Source organism: Empidonax traillii, unplaced genomic scaffold (genome assembly GCF_003031625.1).
Source record: "Empidonax traillii isolate 1590-97213 ecotype Southwest subspecies unplaced genomic scaffold, ASM303162v1 scaffold952:size333442, whole genome shotgun sequence".
Lineage (NCBI taxonomy): Eukaryota > Metazoa > Chordata > Aves > Passeriformes > Tyrannidae > Empidonax > Empidonax traillii.
Window position 1 is genome coordinate 110278 of NW_020956145.1, and position 22049 is coordinate 132326.

Consider the following 22049-nt stretch of genomic DNA (forward strand, 5'->3'; position numbering starts at 1 on the left):
CTTTTGCTGCAGTTTCTATACTCATTAAACTGAACCTATGTTTGGAACCTTTTGACTTCGTAACATGTGAAATCTTTCTCCTGCAGCTTGAGGATCCCGCCATTAGGTGGCAGATGGCACTTTACAAAGATTTACCAAACAGGACTGAAGATTGCTCAGATCCAGAGAAGACTGTGGAAAGGGTCCTTGATATCGCTAATGTACTGTTTCACCTGGAGCAGGTTAGACACATTTTACTAATTCCATTACTTCTTAATCTGAATAAAAATATTTACTCTTTTATTTATCCTTTCCCCTGCTGTATTTAATGTTATATTCTTTTTTCTTTACTTTGATGGCTACTGTTTACATGCTTAGTCTTGTGTTTTCTAATCAAATATTGTGGTCATATTGTGTGTTTGCAGCAACTCTGACAATAATTTGTTTGACCAGCATGGCCAACTCATATATTCCTTGTTGCATTCAAAAAACAGTAGAAGCAGGTTGGAGGAATCGTTTTTTCTGAGAAAGTTCTGGCAGTATCTTAAGCTGTTTAAGAATCTGCTACAGAGCTCTATTATATTATCTAACTTTTTTTTATGAACTTCCCATGTGACTGGATCTAAAGTGAGTTTCATTTAAATAATTCTGTGTTTTATTTTGTATCCTTCTTCCCACTAGCATTATTCTTTAAAATTTGAAATCAAAAAATCTCTTATATTGATACATCTTAGAGGTCAAAGACTACTTGGTAAATTAGTTTTACCATTTTACTTATTTAATTGTTACTTGTTTTGCACATCAGTTTTACTCTGTGTTTTCCAGGCTTTTCCTTTTAAAATGTACTGAAGAAACAGGACATTAACTTGGAGGGTGTTGATGGGTTTGAGGATTTATGGGTTTGAGGATGCAACTGACGGTTGCCCACTGCAGACTATAAACTGTCTGCATGTAAAATTTACTCAAGATTTATTATTTTCCTTTTTAAAGAACATTTGAGAATTCAAGGCTTTCTTGCCTTCTCATTAGATCAGTTGATTTCACTTAGAAGTTTGGTACAGGTTTTCAGATCTGGTGTCAGGAAGTTTCCAGGTCATGATGAGATCATTGGTTCAGTCACGTAGGAACCTGAGAGATATGTGAATGTGCTCTGCAGCAAGTGTGTTGATGTGAATATTGCATTCTGTCTCTTGCATCACACAACTCTTCTTAATATAGTGCTTCAAGTTCAGCACCCTTACACAGTTTGGTAGAAAAGGGTGAAGAGGAGTCAATAAATTCTACCTGTTGCTGAATATGTGTGGAGTGAGCAAAAAGTGATAGAATATGGAAGTAAATACATGACAATCATGGTTTACCAACTAAAGGTAGAGAGAGAGAGATAGAAGAATAGGTGCTGATTTGAAAAGATGTAGGGTTGCTGTGAGGAAGGAAAAATAGAGGAAAACTAGAAAAGGGGGAGGAGGCAAAAATTCATGTCTTACACTGGTTTTATCAGAGTTAATTGAGCTGAAAGGAATGATTTGCATATACAGAGCTGCATAATTCAGCTTGTATTTGAGTTCAAAGAGCATATACCAATCTTGATTTCTGGTATTTTAGCTTTACCATCATGTATATAAATTGATAAGCTTGTGTAGTTTGGAGGAATTGTTCTAGTGAGTGAAAACCAAGGTATGATACCTGTCTTTTGCATTTTCTGACAGCATATATACTCCAGCAGTAGTACAGAACAGGATGGATTACCATTGTAGTATCAGATCAATATTTAAGATCAGTCCTTCTGATCATACTTAAGCAATGACTTGTTGTCAAGTAAATGCTTTCTGCTTTTTTTATGACTACCTTTCACATGTTTAAACATTTAGCCCCAGAGCTTTACTTATCTTCTGTGGCCAAATGCTCAGGTGCTTTTGTTACTGAAGTGGGTAATTTGGTGTCTTTAGAAATAATGAATATGTGAACACTGCATTTGTTTTTATGATGTCTTGCATAATCCTTTGCTCTCTGTATGCAAATCCTCTGTTTCCATACATACATTTTTTGAATGCTTTCCTTATTGCAACTGATAATGATCAATTTATTCATTGCATTTTCTTTCTATGCACAGCTAACTGCTTTGTTTTTATTATTTTCAGAAATCTGCTTGTGTAGGCCGAGGCTATTTCTTTTGGGAAAGTATAGAAGGGTTTATAATTGTTTATGGAGATATTACTAATTATCTAACTTTCACATTTGGATTTGTCTGACTTCTAAATTATCATTGCTGACTTTGTTTTGTGACTGTAAATAAGTTTACAGTGAGTGCTTTTTTGTCCTTTCTCTTAACAAATATTTTTTCATTTCTATTTTAACTTTTAGAAGGAACTTATTTACGATTGTCACCATTTATTCTTACGAGTGTAATTATCTATTTCACTGAATGCTTGGCAGTATTTTTGTCTGTTTAATAAATGTTTATGATTAAACTATGATTTTTTTCTGTATTTCACTAAACTGGATAACCAAATTTGAATTGAATATCGAGTCTACATAAACATCAGGATCATCACTATGTATTTTAAATATAATGCCTAACTTGGTTACAAGGGAGAATCATGAAGTCTTTCAAGATACAAATGCTAACTTCCACTGACTTCTTTGATGATATTGGAACACAGAGCATAGTTCTCTGTAAAAGAAACAACACCCCTCCCCAAACAAACAAACAACTCCCAACAAAAGTAATCCCTCCCTTAACTCTACAGAAACCGTGAAGATTAAATTAAATTATATAATCTCTTTGGAAGACTTGTGAAATAAATCACAAAAACTGTGAATAGGCTGTGGGAAAGGAGTGATCTGTAGCATAGCCTGTAATCATGGCTCCCAGTTTTCCAGTCAGTTATTGGAGCACAGCCAATTTCATTCCATGCTATTGTAGAGCCATGATGCAGAAAGATCTATCTTAAAATAGAGCTGTAGGTTTATGAAATGTAGCTGAAGTGTTTTGGAGTTTTTTGTGTACATTCTAGCTGTGCTGATTCATGAAAGAGATTTAGTCCTAAGTCTTTGTACTTGTTTCTCTTTTTTAGGGTTAATTAGTTTCCATCGTAGCTGATCATGGTAAACATTGCAAATAAATGATTAATTGTATTTAGGACAATTCCTTCAAAAATATTGTACGAGGCCATGTGAAGGTGTACAATTTACCTGTACATAAGCAAAGAGTTGCATATAAAATACAGAATGAGTGAATATTCTTTGTATTAGAAGTGAAGGTTTCCTGAGTCACAGCCTTATTGATGATAGTTTTCTATCCTAAAAGAGAGAAGTAGTAGAATGAAGTAAAAAAGGAGGATATCTGTGTCATACCAGGAAAGGGAGATTCTTACTTTATTTCCTAAATTCTGACTCTACAACTTGGTTGACTGCTTGAACTCTGTCTAGAACACTTTTCCTAATCTGTTATTCTTCTTTACCTTTCGACTTAATTTATCTGTTAACTAACATTTTTACTAATATTACTATGTCCAGACAGCAGGGATATTGCCACATCATTTATTTTTCCCTGTTTATTTTACATAACAGGTTGAGCATCCTCAGCGGTCCAAAAAAGCAGTGTGGCATAAGCTGTTGTCTAAACAGAGGAAAAGAGCAGTAGTTGCCTGCTTTAGAATGGCACCCTTATATAATCTGCCAAGGTAAGACCTATACTGTTCTTTCACAAATGCACTAATGTTCATACTGTGCTATTTGGCAAGATCAAAAGGAAAAAAAATCTAAACCAGTAATTCATAAACCAGGTGGTAATATAGTTTGTATATTACTCAGTTTTATTAGATGTAATTACTTCCTTCTGTCTTCTGTAAAGAATAACAAAAACTATAATTTTAAATTTCTGATTCTCTCCTCCTGATGTTATTTCAGCTGTTCCTCCTAGTATGTCTTCTTTTCTGAAAAGCAGATACCTTTCATAGGAGATAAATGCAGAAACTGACATGTTGGTGTCACTGTAATATCATCTTGGGAGATAAATTTCTTCCTGAGTTGTAGTATAGTTCAGGAAGTACAGAGTTAACTTCATTATCAGATGCTAGATGTTCCATATGCAGGAAATAAATGGACACTTTTTATTTGAAAACTTGTTTATTTATTGTGCACTTTTGTGAAGAGCATTTTATTAGACAAAAATTACTCTAGGCATTTTACACATTTTCCTGTGGCTCCTTTTCCTCTTCTTTCTTGTTCAATAGAGAATGGGATGTCTAGTCAAGAAAGTTTCAGAATCCTGAGATTCTGGAAGGAATATACATTCAGAAAAAGTAGAGACTTTTTTTTCAGTACAATTTCTAAGAATAATTTTCAGAACACTTATATCTGATCTTTTCAATATAATAGAATTCTATTTTTTTTTCCAAAACTATGCATATTGTTGTCATTACCATAGTTAGTAGGATGAATCTTGCAGTCTGTCCCAGGAGGAACTAGGGCATGAGAATCATACTACCATAAAATGAAGCTGCCATGACAGTTGAGAATAGAACAAAGATATATCCATCTGTAGCTGTTGTTACTTTAACAAGTAGGTCACCTGAAAATTACTAGCATTCCTCTATATTTTAATTATAGTTCTTCCTTCTCAGTATATGGGACTGGGATTTGTATAAAAAAATTTAGAGGATTAATAAAATTCTTCATGGGAAATTGATTGACAGACATTCCATTTTGCATTGAGTCCTCAAGAAACAAAGAAACAACAAAAGGACCCATCAGTGGCTTACCCTCTCTTGCCTGGTAGCCTCATCATCGACTTAATTTCATGGGGTTTGGAAAAAAATTTTTTTTTTGTTTTAGATAGTGAAGTGTAATGCTGCACATTAAAAAATGCAATTATTTGAGCGCAATCCAAAGTTATCTATTGCTGTTATCTTAATATTTAAATTAAAATAATATGAAAAATAAAATAATAAAATAATGTTAGAAATAAAAACCACTAATGTGACAAATTTTTTTATTTATTTATTATGTTTAAATGTATGTAAAATTCTATTTATTATCTGTTCCTAAGTCATTATGACTGCATGTTAGTATCCATTTTACAAGTTACTGGGGCAATTTTTGAATGGAACTTTTTAATGTAAACTTATTCTTTGAAATGGATGACCATAGAAATTTTGTTTTGCTTTTAAATTAGAGTTTTAATGATTGGACAGTACTTCAAGCTAAATGAAACTCATATTGACCAAATCTTCTCTTTAAAAGTTTACAGCTTTTGTTTTAAATGTCCCTTTCTAGGCACCGGGCCGTCAACCTCTTTCTTCAAGGCTATGATAAATCTTGGATTGAAACAGAAGAACACTATTTTGAAGACAAACTGATAGAAGACTTAGCAGTACGTCTGGGTGCAAAGGGTCGTAGGAATGTATTAGCGTTCATCTTGTATAGTAATACTTATGTCTGTGAGGTACCTAAGGCATCACCTAGGTGATCTCTATCCAAAGGGACGAGCTATAACCAAGTCACTCTGACAGGTTTTAAAAACTACAAGTGATGGAAATTCCAAAATCCCCTCAGGCAGTCTGCTTCAGGACTTCAAACACCGTTTATAAATCTTTAATCTAAATTACATACCAGTTGCTGTAATTCCCCTATCTCTTATCTTCTGACCTGTGGAAAAGGGGAACAGCCTATTCCCTCCTCTTTTGCAGCTTTGTGTATTTAAGGACTTCATGATCCACATTAAAGCCATTAAAGTCAAAAGGTTAGAATATGAAACTAGAGGAATTCTGGTCTTAGATTAATCAGTTCATCAGAAGCAGACAGTCTGCTGCTTCTGCACAGAAGAGCCATGTCTTTAGCCTGGTAAATCCCTACAGTGTTTTTCAGTTAAGTCTTGTTCCTCAGTCCTTACAATTGCTTCTCTGAAAAGTAGTTTTTTTACAGGTTAGGCAAGAACTAGTACTAGGAACTGATTCAACCCCTGAGAGGCCCAACAGAACACAGTTTGAGACCAGTCTTTTTATTGTGAGAAGTGCCTACTTTCTGCAATAGAAAGAAGCTCACTGGAAAATTGCTGTTAGAAAAAAATAATAATTTGCTTTTACTGTTTGAACCTTATGCTTAAAACCAGCTACCCAGGTTGTGAAGAATTTTGAAAATATTTCGAAATATTTCATGTATCCCATCACATTGCAAGTGTTTTGAATAACACAGGTTCGTTGTAAAAAATAATTAGGTTTTAGCAGTTGGGAGCATGAGTGTTCAGATATGGAATGTGGAACAACATCGTTCTTTTCTTGTGTACATGTATGTCCAAGTATGCGCATGTAAAGAAACAACGTAGCATGATAATTTAGTTACACTCACACAAAGAGTTGTCTCCTTACCTCCTCTCTGAAAATATATATTTGCTAAGTTTATGAAGAACTCCTTTCCAGCAGATAGCTTGAGTGGAAAACTGTCTCAGGGAAGGCAGAAATGGACTGGACTGGCTTCTGTATCACCCTTTAGTAAAAGACTACATGCACTCCCTTGTAGTTCCTCAAAGATACAGATAAGTGTGTCTCCATCATTCTCTTAAGGAGAGATGCATTACATCTTTTGTTGAAAAGGGCAAAAAAACCCTATCTGTCTTTTAAATAAATTTCTATCCCATTCTTGCTGCACTAGAGCACTCACCTGGAGGGTGAGAGTTTGAGGTTCTGTTGTTCAGCTCTGTGGAGCTGACCCAGAATTCTTAGTGGACTTTGAAAGATGTGGTTGTGTTACTGGTGAAGGTTCCTCTTAGAGAAACTGTACCCTAGTGTAGCAAGGAATTAAAAATTTGTTGGACTGTCAAGATGGAATCACAGACCAGGCTGTGGTGCCAGAACTTATCATCTGGAAGGGCAGAAAGGAGGAACCTAGGGTTCTCTGATATGTGCTTCAAGAATTGTCTGAAGTTTCTAAACTGTTTACATATTAGATAGAAAACTGGATCAGTCCAGAACCCAGAAACTATAGCCAAGACTTCCTGTCCTTCAACTCTGTAGTTAATAAACTGCGGTTGTCAATGCAGTTCTTTCTCAATATTGAGAATCTTAAATATTCTTTTCTGCTATAAAAATAATAATTTAAAGGGAGAAATACAATCAAAGCTACCTCATTCCTGACTTTGCCAGATCTCAGCAGTTTATAGGCTTGTGGTAAGAGCTTTTTCTGGGATATGGAAGTTGAGCATTTCCACCCCCTAAAAGCAGAGAATTAGACTTTAAACTTGCAGTTTTGTTGTATGAATCTTCTGTCCTTAAGTCCCTTACACAAAAGTGGCACTGCTTCCTCCCCTTATGATATTAAAAGAAAGTAGTATACACTTGTACTCTTTTTGAGGAGCTTAATTCTGCTAATTCTTAGTTCTGATTCAACAAATCAAGCCTTTAAGGGAACTGAACTGGAAATGTTTGGTGTTAACACCATAGGGTATTCAAAACTTTTTATTAATTGTTAAAATGCTTCTGCTTTAATAAATGGTTTATATAAACACTTAAGCTTATTTGATATAACTGTTGATTAGTTTTATTGGTAGACATTAATATACATAACAAATTATAAGAACAATGTGTTTAATGACCATTTAAAAAATAGATTTTATAAAATTAAATGCTTTAAGCCTTCATCATTTTTTTACCCTCTTATGTTACATTCAGTTAAAGATTTTTATTTTACAATTAGATAACTATAGGGCAAATGTCTCAAAATACTGAAAATTAAGAATATTTGTTTCCCAGAAATGTCAGAAAATCATTTGATTCTAGTGTTCCTGCCGTGCTTAATAATGAGTTCTGCATAACTCAGTCATTGGTGAATTTGATCTTCCATTTAATTTTAGTAAACCTATGAAAACTAGTAGCACATTAACACAATTTCTGACCTTTTGCTTCATCAGCTTTTAAAGCATTCGACAGATATTCTGGTTGATAATATTATGAAGTATAGAATATTGCCAGATAATTAAAGAGAAAGGTCAGGATTCTGAATGAGATTGAAATAAAGTGCAGGGGAAGACATCCATAAATGTTCTGATGCTGTTATTGATACTGTAAATATTTTCACATACTGCAGAATGTAAAATGAGCCTTGTATGGCCATCATAGAGTAGCATGTGAAAAAATCATTGTGCATAGATGTCAACTAAAGTGAATTCTCAGCTTTAACAACTCATGTTTGGTACAGCTGAGTGGAAAAAGATGGACTTCACAGGCACATAGAAAGTGTATTACACATAGAGATCTATAAGCATTCCCATAGGAATCTATTTGTCATACAAAATTTATTTTCTCAATAGGCAAAAAATCCATTTTCCTTATATCTCTTATATGACCAACCCATCATTATTGCTTTACAGATAACATCTAACAATATAATAATGTATTACTTGTGCTGTCTTATCTTAATTTTATTTATCTGTATTTTAGTATATACTGCTAGGTGAAAACAAGGAAGTAGAGTGGGCTTAATTTATGCAACCAATTTTCTTTGAGCTACCACATTCTTTGTAGAAAAAAAAGTCTGGACAAAGCAGTTTTGTTACTAACTTGATATGCAGAACTTACTTTCTGAAATGTCTTTTGACAAAAGATGAGAAGCCAGAGGGCAGATTTCTATAGATTCTTTTCAAAACACTGCTTTGATCGTTGACATTATAATGTTTAGGACTACATTTTTATTTTAAAATAAACTACCTAGAGCTATCTAAACCGGAGAGCAAAATAACCACATGAAAAATACCCCAACCTCTTTATGCCTTATATCTTATTTATTGAATGATATATAGTATTTTTTGAACGTTACTGTTTTGTCATCTCCTAAAATTCTACACCCTGCCAACATTACTGCTGTTGGTAGATATGGCTCCTTCTTTCTAAAACTATTGGTGAGCTTCAGGTTTGGATTTTTTCTCCCTTTAAGTCTCTCTGAGTTCCTCAGTGAACATTATATCTGGCATAAGACTTGAAACAGAAGATTCTCATTTTTAGCTGATGAAGCTGGTTAACACAGCAAGCAACAAATGATATTAGAGCAAATGATCGTATCTGGTTACCACTAGTTTTGGATAAAAGAGTAAAAGATTGAGGTTATTTTCAGAATCTAGGGAAGAGGGTTAATTTTTACGAGGAGACAAAATCCAAAGCTTTGCAAATGGTATCATCTCTGTGAGTCTTCATGTTGTAAACAGTCAGGGTTCAGTGTTTTCATACCTTGCTTGGAACTTGCTCCCTCCTGATTGTCCAAATCAGAATTACATATGTTAGTAGTTAAAGTTTAGTAAATTGCACAGAGTAAAATGTTCTTACTATAGATAATTGAATATACTTTTAAAATCTTTTTTTTTTTTTTCCTCTAAAGAAACCTGGGGAGGAACCACTAGAAGAAGATGAAAGCCTTAAACGAGTTGATCCTTTACATCAACTTATACTGCTATTCAGTCGAACAGCCTTGACTGAAAAATGGTAGGGATGGTGTGAGAGACTGCAGAGTGTATGCAGATTTTCAGATTACTCCTGTATTTGAAATTACGTATGTCTCTTTTCAAGTGAGATTGCATAGGCTAGGCCAAAACGTGTGCATATGAACATATGGTGAGTTTGAGTTACACTCAGACCTCTTTAACTTGTGGCATGTAAAGAGATTTTAACATGACTTTTTCACAGTTATGAATGCTGTGCTCAGGACACCTCTGTCTTCTTTCTATGTTCCCTAATGACAGTTATATTCTAAATGTGAAATACAAGTATATTTTAAGAATAATTGAAAAATTACTGTGTTCATTTCACTGGAAGGTGTTTATGAATTTCTGAGTACTTTGTTTATAGCTGGCTTTACTTTTCTATTTGTATTAGGTAATCAAGTCTTCATTTTCCAAAAATGGTTTTGTAATTAATTGTTAGCATAGAAATCCTTTAGAAATATTTGTAAGATGTTTGAAACTATTTTAGCACTTCAGTTCTACAGTAATGGTTCTAATCTCCATCCTCCCTTTCCTCTCTCTATTAACCAGTAAATTGGAAGAAGATTTCCTGTATATGGCTTATGCTGACATTATGGCAAAGGTAACTTGTTTGGTATCTTTTGCATATTTTCTGTTTTAATAAAACTAATGAAGAAGATCAAGAAAAACTATTTGTAAAGTGAAGGAAGGCTTATGCCCTCCTCCCTTGCAGCTTATCAGTAAATGTTTTCTTTCTTCATGATATCAGAGCTGCCATGATGAAGAAGATGATGATGGTGAAGAAGAAGTAAAGAGTTTTGAAGTAAGATTATATTTGTTTTGTTTTTCTTTTCATGTTAGACATTATTTCATAGCTTCCAGCCAACATTTATGTTTCTTGGTTCATGGCTTACTGCAGCTTATTATGCCAGTGAACTGCATGTCACAAGCTGGATTGGCAGATATGAGTCACCAGATTAATATTAGTAACACAAAAACTTACATAGTATCACATAATATAAAATTATATAGAGAGTAATTGAATGGATTTTACTTACTTATCTCATTGACTTTAACTTTTTAGTTGTTGAAAATAACTATTATGGCTAGAAACTTATGATAGAAGTCTGATAATAACAGTCTGTGTCTTTTAAAGTATTGTGCCCTACCTTTAGTTTGGATTGTTAAAATACTGAAATAATAGTGCTTTTTGCAGTAGTCATTTTCATTCAGTACCAGTAATTCATACAGAAGTTTTATGTTCACATATATATTAATGCTTCTTAATAAAATGGGAGCTTTTATTCATCAGTACTGCTAATCTTTTGCTTATGTTGAGGAGATCTATATTTATTGTTGTTCAATATTGAGTTTTTAGTGATCATCACTGTACAAGGATATGCACAAGAGTTTAATACAAGAGTAAGAGATGAGTCCTTGTCATGTGTTTGCTCTGGGATCTGTCTCTCTTCTTCCGTTAATAAAATGAAATCTTCTGAGGGACACTGAGGGAATTAAATAAATATTACTTAATATTTTAATTTATTTCAGCATATTACAATTCTGACATTAAAAGTTGTCTCTTATATTTTTCAAAGCAGGTAATACTTATATTTCATACCTTTACTAAACCACAGAAACATGAAATATGTATACTTTTCTTATTTCTTAAAAATATTTCTAAATATACTGGTTGATTTCATATAAAACTATGCTGGTTTGACTTTTTGAGGAATGGTTTGGGTCATGTTTACTTTTACTCATGTTGTTTTGTGCACTTCAGATGTTCTGTGTGTTTTCTACATGATGCTGCATGAGGTAGCACTGAATTATTTAACTACATATTCCCTATTTGACTGTTTACAGAAATCAGAAAGAATAGCAATACTAAATTCTTTTCAGTCACTCAAAAATTCAGTTGAGTTACAACTAATACACCCAATATACAAACTTTTGTTTCTTGGCAAGTTTCTAAGTATGAATCCAAATTTCAGTGGATTTGTTTTTTTTTTCCCCTGGAAATGCAATGTGTGACATATCATTGACTAAACAAAGAATATTCACTTCTATAAGCTTCTTTCAGTTAGCCCATATGTGCTTGTTAGGTGTCAAAAGTCTTGTGCTTATAAATGTGAAAATCAATAAATAGGAAATAATTGAAAAAAATGAAAAAAATTATCAGTAAGGAATTTATTAGTGCTTCTTATCTAAATTTTAATGGGTTCTTTGTTCAACATTCAACTTTTTCTCTTGAGAGAAGATCCTATTCGTTTGTTTCTCATTAATATTTTTCTATAGCTGTGAAACTTATGTTTGAATAATGTATTTATATGTTCAAAAGGCAATTTTGTGTATGTATTTGGTCAGTCACCTGCAGAAAAAAATTTTGGACTTCTTTTTCTTATTACTATTTCGCTTCTTGTCCTTGCCCTTCCTTAAGGTGACAGGATCACAACGCAGCAAGGTAAAACAAAAAAAAAATATGTGTGTATTTGTCTGGGTCTAATTTTGTGATTTTTTCAGGCCCAACATCTTGGATAAGTTCAACTAAAGGGTCTTGAAAATGTTTTTAATATTTCAGTTCCAGCATGACATCTCTACCAAACCCTTCTTGTGAACAAACTCTTTAAAGACTCCAAGAATTATTTATGCAGAATATTTCATGTAAAATAGTGTTACTGTTTTGGGGAAAACAGAGTGTCATTTGTCTTGTTCATATTGTTTTGCTGCCTTTTGTGCATCAGTTTTCTTCTTTCTGGTTATAATTAAATCTGACTGATTGAAACAATCTGTTTGGCTCTTAAGAGAAAGTAGTTGGACTTTTTTTCTATATCTTAGCAGACAAACACTTCTAATACAGTGGTCGAATTCTGTTTCCGATATTTGTCGTAGAGAGAGCATCAGTCACAGTTCATATCTGATTCAGATCCTTTGGAACTGACTGTCCTTAGCCTTCATCATGACAGTATTTGATAGAAATACTCCTTAGCTACTCATTACCTAAAGTGACTTCCTAGTTGTTTCATGTTTTCTCTAAGAACATAGAGGCAATAGCTCTGAAATTTCACAGTATGAATTATTTTATTGGCTCGATTTCTTACACACTCTTTTGTGTCTCATCACAAAAGTCTCACCATTTTTCTCTATAAGGTGTTCCATGGCTTATTCAGCAGCCTACTTGCCTACTTTATGCAGTTAAAAGTCTTAGTTTCCATTGTTGACTCAGGCTGCTTGCTGATAGTGCTGCAAGGTTGATATTCTGAGAGAACGTATGGTGTATGGGGTCACTAGTTTTTTTTTGGTTCTGAGGTGTTTAAATACAGTTATTTGTGCTGTGGCTAGACTAAGTAGAGATGACTTGCTTGAGATTTGGAATGCACAGATTTAGCTAATGGTGAGACTCTAGCCAGTAACATCAAATTTCATTGCCTATGGGAAGAGATGATGTATTTCAGAATCAACTTTACTATATACTCCTTCAAAAATTTACACAGATCTGTTCTACCTTATACAATAAAGGCTTTATCCTGGAAGATGAATGTGCTCATAAGGATTCACAAAAAGTTATTTAAAAGGTATTAATAGCCACAAAGTGCATATTACAAAATTTCAAAGGAAATATATAACCAATCTAACAATATAATTTTTTTTTATTCCAATAATGCAACTGTTCAAGTACTAAGTATCTGTCACCCTACTTATCTCGTTACATACACTAAATGTTATATGCTCCACAGAAAATTTTCTATCTTCCTGAATGAGAAGTGTTTTAAAAGGGAAAAAAAACCAAACCAAAACCAAGCACAGCAAGAAACAGTCCTTACTTCTTTCATACATGGCAGGAAACAGTTGTACAGATATGAAACCATATATCCCAGCTCTGTGCATGTGTGTGTGTGTGCATTTGTGTGTTTCTTTGTGTCTGGCCATCTGTCTTAAAACTCAACGTTGAAGGCAGTTCTTTTAATTCAGGCTGTGCGTGCATCTGAAAAGAGTGACTGTTCAATTTGTATGGGAATAAAACTGTACTGCTGCTCTAGACTTTAAAAATATGTGATGTTTAAAGTCTTGAATCTTTTCACAGAGCAGCAGAGACATTTGGGCAACTTTAGAATCTGATAAAAATGCCAAGTGTATTTTATTGACAATTTTCATACCCATATCTGATGCAGTGGAGTCTCATTTTTGTACAGTTAATCTATACTGGGATGACTCTGTGGGCAACAGGGAGGTGACAATAAAAATCCACCATAAAGTTGTCCGTGTCCTACTACGTTCCTGTGTTGTTTACCTGCTATTCTTTGCTTTGAGTTATTATAGTTATCCTTGCCCCTTGCCCTTTCTCTCTAAGTTAACTTTCTGTCTTATTGAACAGATGGTCAGTTATCTCCCTGTAGAATTGGTGTCTCAGTCCCTTTTGATTCTATCTGGTAGGAAACTATTTCAAATTGAACCATTTTACTACTGAATGCAGATAGTTTCTGCATCTGAGTTGCTGACTCTGCTGGTTACTACGTATTAATATACTATGTATTAATATGTGTGGGATGGGAACTCAGACAGAAGAGTTAAAATCCATCTCATATTTTTAAACTCAATTATATTACATTGATTTAAATTGACTCCTCAGAGGAAGAAAAGAAATGGGGGAAATAGATCTTCCTTATGCTATCCTGTTATTAGTAGCAACTTTGTTGATAGACTTCTGTATCCACTACTTTTTCTGTCAGAATGATACATTATGCTATCACTTATCTCAGGCACAGAAATATTTTCAGTTTTACATAAAAATAATGCAACCTTTTAAGGCTCTAGCCTTTTGAAGATGTTACTGTTGTCTCTTACTGTTGCAAATCCTGAATAAACAGAGTAACCATACACCATGTATTTACAATAAGCAACTAGTGTTGTTAAAGTATTATAGGAATTAAGGTCAGACTCTATAACCAATTTATCAATTCTTAGGAATTAAACATTCCAATTAGTATGTGAAAATGTGCTTTTCTTTAGTTTTCCCTACCCATAATGGAATGTATGCAACCTAATGCATGGTTTTCACTCTAAAACTACAGGATGAGTTATTTATTCATAGAATCATAGAATAGTTTGCGTTGGAAAGGACCTTTAAAGGTCATCTAGTCGAAATCCCCTGTAATGAGCAGTGATGCTTCAATGATGAAGTCCAAAAGTAGTATTTTAGGGAAAAATCAATTTTCTTTATAGAGCATAAACCAGCATATATTGAATTTAAAAAATTAAATTTTAAATAAAGATGTATATAAAAATATATGCATAAATATTTTGCATGAGCACTTGATATTTTAATTACGTAGGTTTTACTCATGCATGCCTGATGCTGAAGTGAACACAAGTTTTGGCAGTGTAACGTTTGTCTAATAGGATTTGTTCTCTGGACTAAACAGAAGTCTTGAGAAGCATAAAATATGAAGACAATTCAAAGGAGAAGGATTTATCTTCTAACAGTTGAGTTGGAAGTAATTTCTTCTCTTTCCATGTTTTTGTTCATTCTCCTTAACTAAATTTCATGACTTCATATTAAAAAAAAAAAAAAAAAAGGAGAATGCTCTGTGAGAGTGGGATCTTATGCCAGAGGCAATCTGTGGCTTGGAGCTTAGTGGTGGCAGCAAACAAACCTCTCCATATGTCTCAGCTCCAATGGAGAGTCCAGGTATTATTGTCTGTATGGATTACAAGAAAATGAAGAATTTCAGTAACATACTTGTCAGTTAAAGCTTCTCTTTGGTTTTATCAAGTTTGTTGCCTACAAATCCAAACAAAAAATTGTGGTGTTTTCCAGTGTATTTTGGCATATGATTGCTTATAATGACTTAGGACCCCCCCAAAAAATAGAATTAAGTAAAAAATTTTTGGATCTCTGCTTTTAAGAGTATGTTTCAAAAGTTTCCTTGATTTGGTAGGTTGCTGGAAAAAGTCTGTGATAGCAGAATGCATGTACATACATTTCTAAGTAGTCAGCTTTTTCCCATGTTAATGTAAATCATCCGAGATAAGACAGACTTGGTCTTCAATGAGTTTTTTTTTGGTTTTGTGAATTTGTTTGTTTGTTTGTTTGGGGGGGGTGGTGTTTGATTCTGGTAAGTTATTTTAAATACGTAATTTAGAAGTATTTTGCTATTGTTGTGATGGTTTTGTGAATGACCGAAAACTCAAACCATTGCCTAATTATTTTGGTAGTTTTTTTGACATCAACAGGCAAGCAAGTGGATAAAGTGCAAAAAGCTGAAACTGGTAGTACAGATAACAGTGTAAGCACATCTTAGAGAAATGGGGTACCTTAATTATTTAGTATACTTTGTAGGCAATGGGTAGCCCACTTATAAGTGCTGCCATCACACATACATTTTATATAAATGTATTAACTTTTCATGGAGAAAGCAGCAGTAGAACAGCATGGTCAAGCTGAAGAAGGAATCATGATCTTTGGGCATTATCATCAAAGGAACAGCTGCTTTTAGAAGAAATGCTTGTAGTATTTCTTTATTGGTGCATTGGTTTGGTTGGTTGATTTTGGTTTTCTTTGTTTTTTGGTCTGCTTTCTTACTAATTACTGAGACATCTTGATTTCCATGGGAAATGTCACTCCTCTCATTTTAAGCTGTATGGCAATGCCTCTTTTGACTGTTCTTCTATTGTGCCATTGCAAGAAGTTAGTCTGTAGATTATGCAGATGCATCCTCACTGTAAGCATACTTATAAACTCATCAGAAAATATCAGATAATAAAAGTAGTACAGCTGACATCAGGCTTGTGAATAATAAATTTTCTAGTGAAAGAAAGATGAAAAATTGTTGGGTCTCAAAGTAAAAGTAGCTAGAAGCAGGTAAGAGTTTTAAGAAAAGAAACACTGATCAGTTTTCAGTGATATCTGAAGCACATGAAAATATTTTATTGTAGCTATTTTGAAACTGTGATGTCATGATTTTGTCATGATGGTGGTTTGTGCGTGTGGTGTGTGTATGTGTGTGTGTATGTATGTATGTTTCTGTTTTGCTTTTGTTGAACTCCCAGGAAGAGGTTTAAACATGAAGGCATAACTTTCAAACCTTAGCATGGCTAAATATAAAGCAACGCTGCCATTTTTTTTTTCCTTTTTGTGCCTCCATCTAGATCTGTCACATAATTTAAAGCAATTTAAACCACAATTTAACCACAGGAGAACTAATAGTGTGGAAAAAAAAAAAACAACCCTGATGAATTTTGTTTCCGCAGCACGATATTATCAAAGATTTAAGAAACAAATTTGCCAGCCTCGGCGAGAACTCTCTGGTAACAGCATAAATGTCTGTGTTGGTTTGCTTTTGAGTTAAAGGTTTCTTTTTCATTCATTTGAACATATTTCTCTTTTTTACCTCTTCTTTTTTAATTTATTATTCATATCCTCTATTTAGCAAGCCTTCATTTTTTAAACCTCTTCCATCTTCCAATGTATTTTTTCCGTAACTTGGATGGAAAGTTTATGGCAGCAAAGCTGTCATTCTGGCTACCTCTGCTGCAGCTGTTCCTGCTTTTAGGTCATACATGTTTTGGGCGTTGTGTTTTTGGACATGATACTAACTGATTGTGTCATGTTCCTTTTGAGTAAGCTTTTTACCACGCCATCTGATGGACTCACTGTCATAGGGCTCTATGCAACTTCCATTTTGCAACTTATACTGCTTAGTCATCCTCAATTCTCCAGCAAACTTCAATTAACTTGATGAGAGTTCAAACTCATCTGGAATTAACTGTGCCTTTATGTTTGCTCTTTATGCTCTTTATGTTTTCGGTAGTAGTTTAAATGACAAAAAACAAACTTCACCATTGCTCAAGCAACGCCATGCAGTATTGTTTGTTGCCGCTAGAGAATGCAAAATATAAAAGCACAGTGTATTCTATCAAATATTCTGTTAGCAGGGTGAGCAATCTATATTGTAATGCCATGATATGTTTTGAAAAAAATTCTGAGATGCTTCTGTTACTCTGGTATTCAGCAACAACTTGCAACTCAAGAGCCACATACTGAGCAGTATGAAGTTATGGTCACACTATAGAAGATAATTAAGAGTATGAACTGTTGCACAAAAACACGGCACAAAAGTGCAAGTTTGATACATGCAGTATATATCTATATAAAGAACATGGGCTTTGAACAATTGAGATGACTCCAGATAAACTGCTAAAAACATATTAAAGAAAAATACCAAGTAGACATTATTACTTGATCCTGTTAAATATTTGTTCAGTAGCATTGTATGTATTAAAATGGTCCATGATGTTGCCATAGAGCCCATATACTAAGAGAAAACCAAAAACTTTTGGAGGACTGATAGTAACTGAAGTCTCATCTTAAATGACTGGAATTTTTATTCAGGAAAAAGAAATGGAAAAGCAAAAACTTTTGTATCAACAAGCCAGACTTCATGATCGGGGTGCTGCTGAGATGGTTCTGCAAACCATCAGTGCTAGTAAAGGTAAGGTTTTGGTGTGTAGGTTAACTTTTAAACCTTATTTCTAATGAACTTTGAAATGATTGTGTTTTTTATTGGACAAAACTTGCAGATGTTCGGCACTATGGTCTGCTTTCAAAATGAACCCAGAGTTTCAAAAATTGCTGACAGCTAATCCAGAAAATGATGACTAGTTCTCAAGAGTCTTTCCTTTCTTTGGTAGTTATTATTATTTTTTCTAGTGCTAATTGAGAGGAGGTGTGAAAAACTTCATAGCTGGAATGTGTACTATTTTGGAGTAGATGCAGACTCTAGTCTTTTATTATTCCCAAAATATCTACTTTATCGGTGTGCTTTGATAAAAAATTTCAGAAGTGTAAATGATGCTTTTGTCCCTTAGAAACCATCTTACTCTAAGGTGTTTCATTTTTACTTCTGTGGTTTGTTTCCACAGTAGTGATGTTTTAAAAATTCCTGTTTACTAATTTTGTTTGCTGTAACTAAATGCTTGGATCATTTAGTTTTCTGAAGGAACTGGGAATCAAAACATCTAGACTGGCATGCAGAGGAGACACCTTGTTAAACTTGATAGCTAGCTTAAAATTGTGCACCCAGCCTTAAATCAACTACTGGATACTCTAGCGATTGAAACACAATTTTCACTGAGCTCAGTTCTTCCTGCCTTATATCTTACCTCTTGTGTGTGCTTTGTATACATTACACTGTCTATAGGCACTCAGGAAGCTATTAAGTCACACTAGAGATTATGAAGGGTCTGTTTTACAAGTCACTGAACGGTTAAATTAATAGAACATTCTTATTTTATATATGATCTAAAAGTGTATTTTAAAATAATTTTTCAGGTGAGATGGGGCCAATGGTTGCAGCTACCCTAAAGCTAGGAATTGCCATCTTAAATGGAGGAAATTCTACTGTTCAACAGGTAAGGTATTAGTTTCTTTTCGCCCATTCTAGTCAGTATAGATTCTTTATACCATGATCGTTATTACTGTAGTAGCACATTACATAGTGTGCCTTTTGTCACATGCTGTTTCTCCTCTTACTCTTGTTCCCAGAAAAAAGTAGTATACCAAAGTATCTTGTTTGGTGGCTATCTATTTCTTATTTGTGTACAAGGCTAAAAGAATTTTGTTTTGTGCTTCAGGTGGAAGGAGGAAGTTTTATGTCATTTACTTCTAGAGGAATTCTTTGGGAGGGAAGGGTCTCTTGGGAGACTGCCACAGTCAGTAGAGTAAAATTGCTGACCCCAATCTTCACCAAAAAAGAATGATATACAACTTCAGAAGTCCTTAGCTTATGCAATGGAGAGTCTTGCTGATAAAAGCAGAGTTCTCAAGCTTGATTCTCTAGTCTATCATAAGATAATTTGTGGATCAGTGGACAAGTCTGGTATTTTAAGAATATCCTGTTGAGGAGAAGAGACTGATACAGGATACATTCAGTGTTCTGTCCTAGTTGAAGATTCCTGAGTCAAGAAGGCTTCATACCTACCATTCTAAATTACTGTAGGACAGTTTGAAGTATACAAAGAACTGGGAACAGGTGTCCCAAATTAAGCAGACACTGAAGCAGCTGAATGCAACCAAAAATAATGTTCTTTTCAGGGTCTATCATTATCAGGAATTGACCAGAAAGACTACAAATTGCGCTGAAAGTATCTGCTTAAACCAATACCTGTTCTTTGGGTTGTCATGATATTAAGTTAGCAAAATCCTGACATTTGTACATAGTAATTTAATTCGAAATCCTACAATCAATTTTTTTAATTATTTGACAAAGTCTTAACTGATCAGAATGCAGGAAACAATTATTAGTATGGTTACATTAATACTAATGCTGCTCATCTAAATGGCATACTTAAACATATAACATAAAAGCTTCAGCAGTGCAGTTTGAATTCCTGTTTTTTCAGTTGCCTCATTTCTACCTGTTTTCTCTGGTGTTAAGCTCATCTTTCCAATTTTCCCTTAGTTCATAGGATCAACACTTCAGTCTTCCTTGGGAAGCATGATATGGGTGGGGGGAGAGGTACAGAAGTGGTTTTGAAAAGTCATCACCATCATCCTGTGGACTTCTTTGCTTTGATTAGTGTACTGCTGTTGATGGTGGTATTCTTTTTCTGTGATCTTGGGTCTACTTGGGGTTGTGCTGATGTGTTTTGTTAACACTATCTGCTTATGCACACTTCATTTTATAGGTTACTTATTCTCCGCTTTTCCCTGTTATTTTTGCTATTTGCAAAAATGGATTTATCCTCATTCATAACATGAATTCTTGCAACTTTCCTGCTAAGATTGATCTTTAAGTTCCTGATTTTTGCTCACAACTGAGAATTCTGGTGTCATCCTCAGCTGTTGTTACCATCCACTCAACAACACATTGCATTCTAGAATAAAAGTTCTCTGAATTATTATTACACGTTGTTGTTACAATCTGTTTTCAGACAGGTATTATGTATTGCAATAAAGCTAAAACAAATTTTAAAAATGTTCAAATTGTTGTTGCAGCTAAAATAATTTAAAACAAACTGCAGCTCTGAAAAGCCCAGTCTGGTGTTGAAACAAAAGTGTTAATACAAATTTTTGGCCTAGTAGTGGCAAGGCAGCATATATATTAAACACTGAATTCTGCTGGCTGTGTTGACTTTAGTTACTGTCTTCATTTTTAATGCTTTAGGAAGGAATATCCAAAATAGAAGTACTTTACTTTTCTGTAAAGTACATGAGCATTAAATATTATTTTTGAGTTTGATACCTGGATTTTTCTCTGCAGGACACTTATCCAATTTGTAAATATTAGAGACATTTCTGAACACCAACATCTCTAATAATGTAGAATCTATATAGTATTAAGTTACCTAAATTAACACATAATATGAATAATAATTCTCTGCATAAATTATTTGTGTTTGCTGCAGAAAATGCTTGACTACCTCAAAGATAAAAAGGATGTAGGATTCTTTCAGAGCCTTGCTGGTCTTATGCAGTCCTGTAGGTAAGAAAGTATCTACTTAAAAAAATTATTATTTTGAATTTATATTGTATTCCATGGGATCTGTAGTTTTGGAAAGATCTTTTTGCAAACACTACTTGGGGATTGCAATGTGCTAGATTTGGGATAAAGGATGGGGTGTTGCTTGTGGTGTGAAGGTCTTTGTGATTTGGATCTACCGTTGTAAAAGAGCTCTTGTCACAAATGTTTATGTAATTTGTGTGTACCTGGGATATGCCAGAAAACAACTCTGGAGTTAGGAGCATTCGTCAGAGGCAGATCCATAACTCTGGAGGTATTCTGTAATCCTGCAGATACCAGGTTAATGACCAATGTTAAGTAATCATAAAGATTTTGGGAAAACCCAGCTTTGTTAGAAATATTCATAGGACTTGTTAGAAGGCAGAAAAAGGAATGTGTGTATCGTGTTTTAGGAAATTGTGTACAGAAATTGTACAGTGACCTTTTGTTCATTCATGCTTACTGACGGAGTATATTGATTTCACATATATATGTTTAGGTGTCTTATATCTAATTCCTTAGAATGAACCATACTAATAAATAATTTATTAATGAACATAAAATATAGGACTAAAAGGGGCTTCCTGGATTGAATGTTTAGTCTTCCTATTATGTCAAGGGTACAATGTTATATACTTTTTTCTTAACACTGTTTCTGGCCGAGTTTCATTTTGAAATCAGTGAGATTTCTTGCCAGCAGAGCTGCTGTTGTAGTCCTAGGTTCATCTGACTTTTATAAGCATTCTTGCTTATGAACTAAAGTTATCCATGGTTAACTGACATGCTAACCCTCAGAGCAGAACTTCAAAGGTTCACAAATGGACATATGCAAGGTATACATTCCTTAAATTGGGTTAGTTGAATACATATTCCCTTTTGGCAGCTTCAGTTTTTCAGAATATGGAGGGAGGGAAGAACTAAGTGGAACTAATAATGAGAGTTTCTTAATGGATCTTGCTGCTTGGGATGAACTGGGCTATAATACAAAAGTAGTCAATAATATGGCTTCTTTATAACACCTGAAAATGAGTATGCATATTAAAAACACATACATTCACTTCTCTTGGTCAGTCATAAAATGCAGGTCAAGTCTGTAGAGCTGACTTTTGTAATCCTTTAGC

The 22049-nt window shown here is 34.0% G+C and overlaps 1 protein-coding gene across 1 annotated transcript in view; it reads left to right on the forward strand.

The window, feature by feature from the left end:
• Positions 1 to 22049, forward strand: part of LOC114067667 (ryanodine receptor 2) — a 169835-nt gene that overhangs the window by 103609 nt on the left and 44177 nt on the right. The window contains exons 56-65 of the mRNA XM_027903257.1: positions 87 to 221; positions 3550 to 3662; positions 5257 to 5353; positions 9346 to 9449; positions 9998 to 10049; positions 10197 to 10250; positions 11868 to 11891; positions 17820 to 17919; positions 18759 to 18838; positions 20834 to 20910. Coding sequence (XP_027759058.1) covers positions 87 to 221; positions 3550 to 3662; positions 5257 to 5353; positions 9346 to 9449; positions 9998 to 10049; positions 10197 to 10250; positions 11868 to 11891; positions 17820 to 17919; positions 18759 to 18838; positions 20834 to 20910 — 836 coding nt within the window. The remainder of the gene's footprint in view (positions 1 to 86; positions 222 to 3549; positions 3663 to 5256; positions 5354 to 9345; positions 9450 to 9997; positions 10050 to 10196; positions 10251 to 11867; positions 11892 to 17819; positions 17920 to 18758; positions 18839 to 20833; positions 20911 to 22049) is intronic.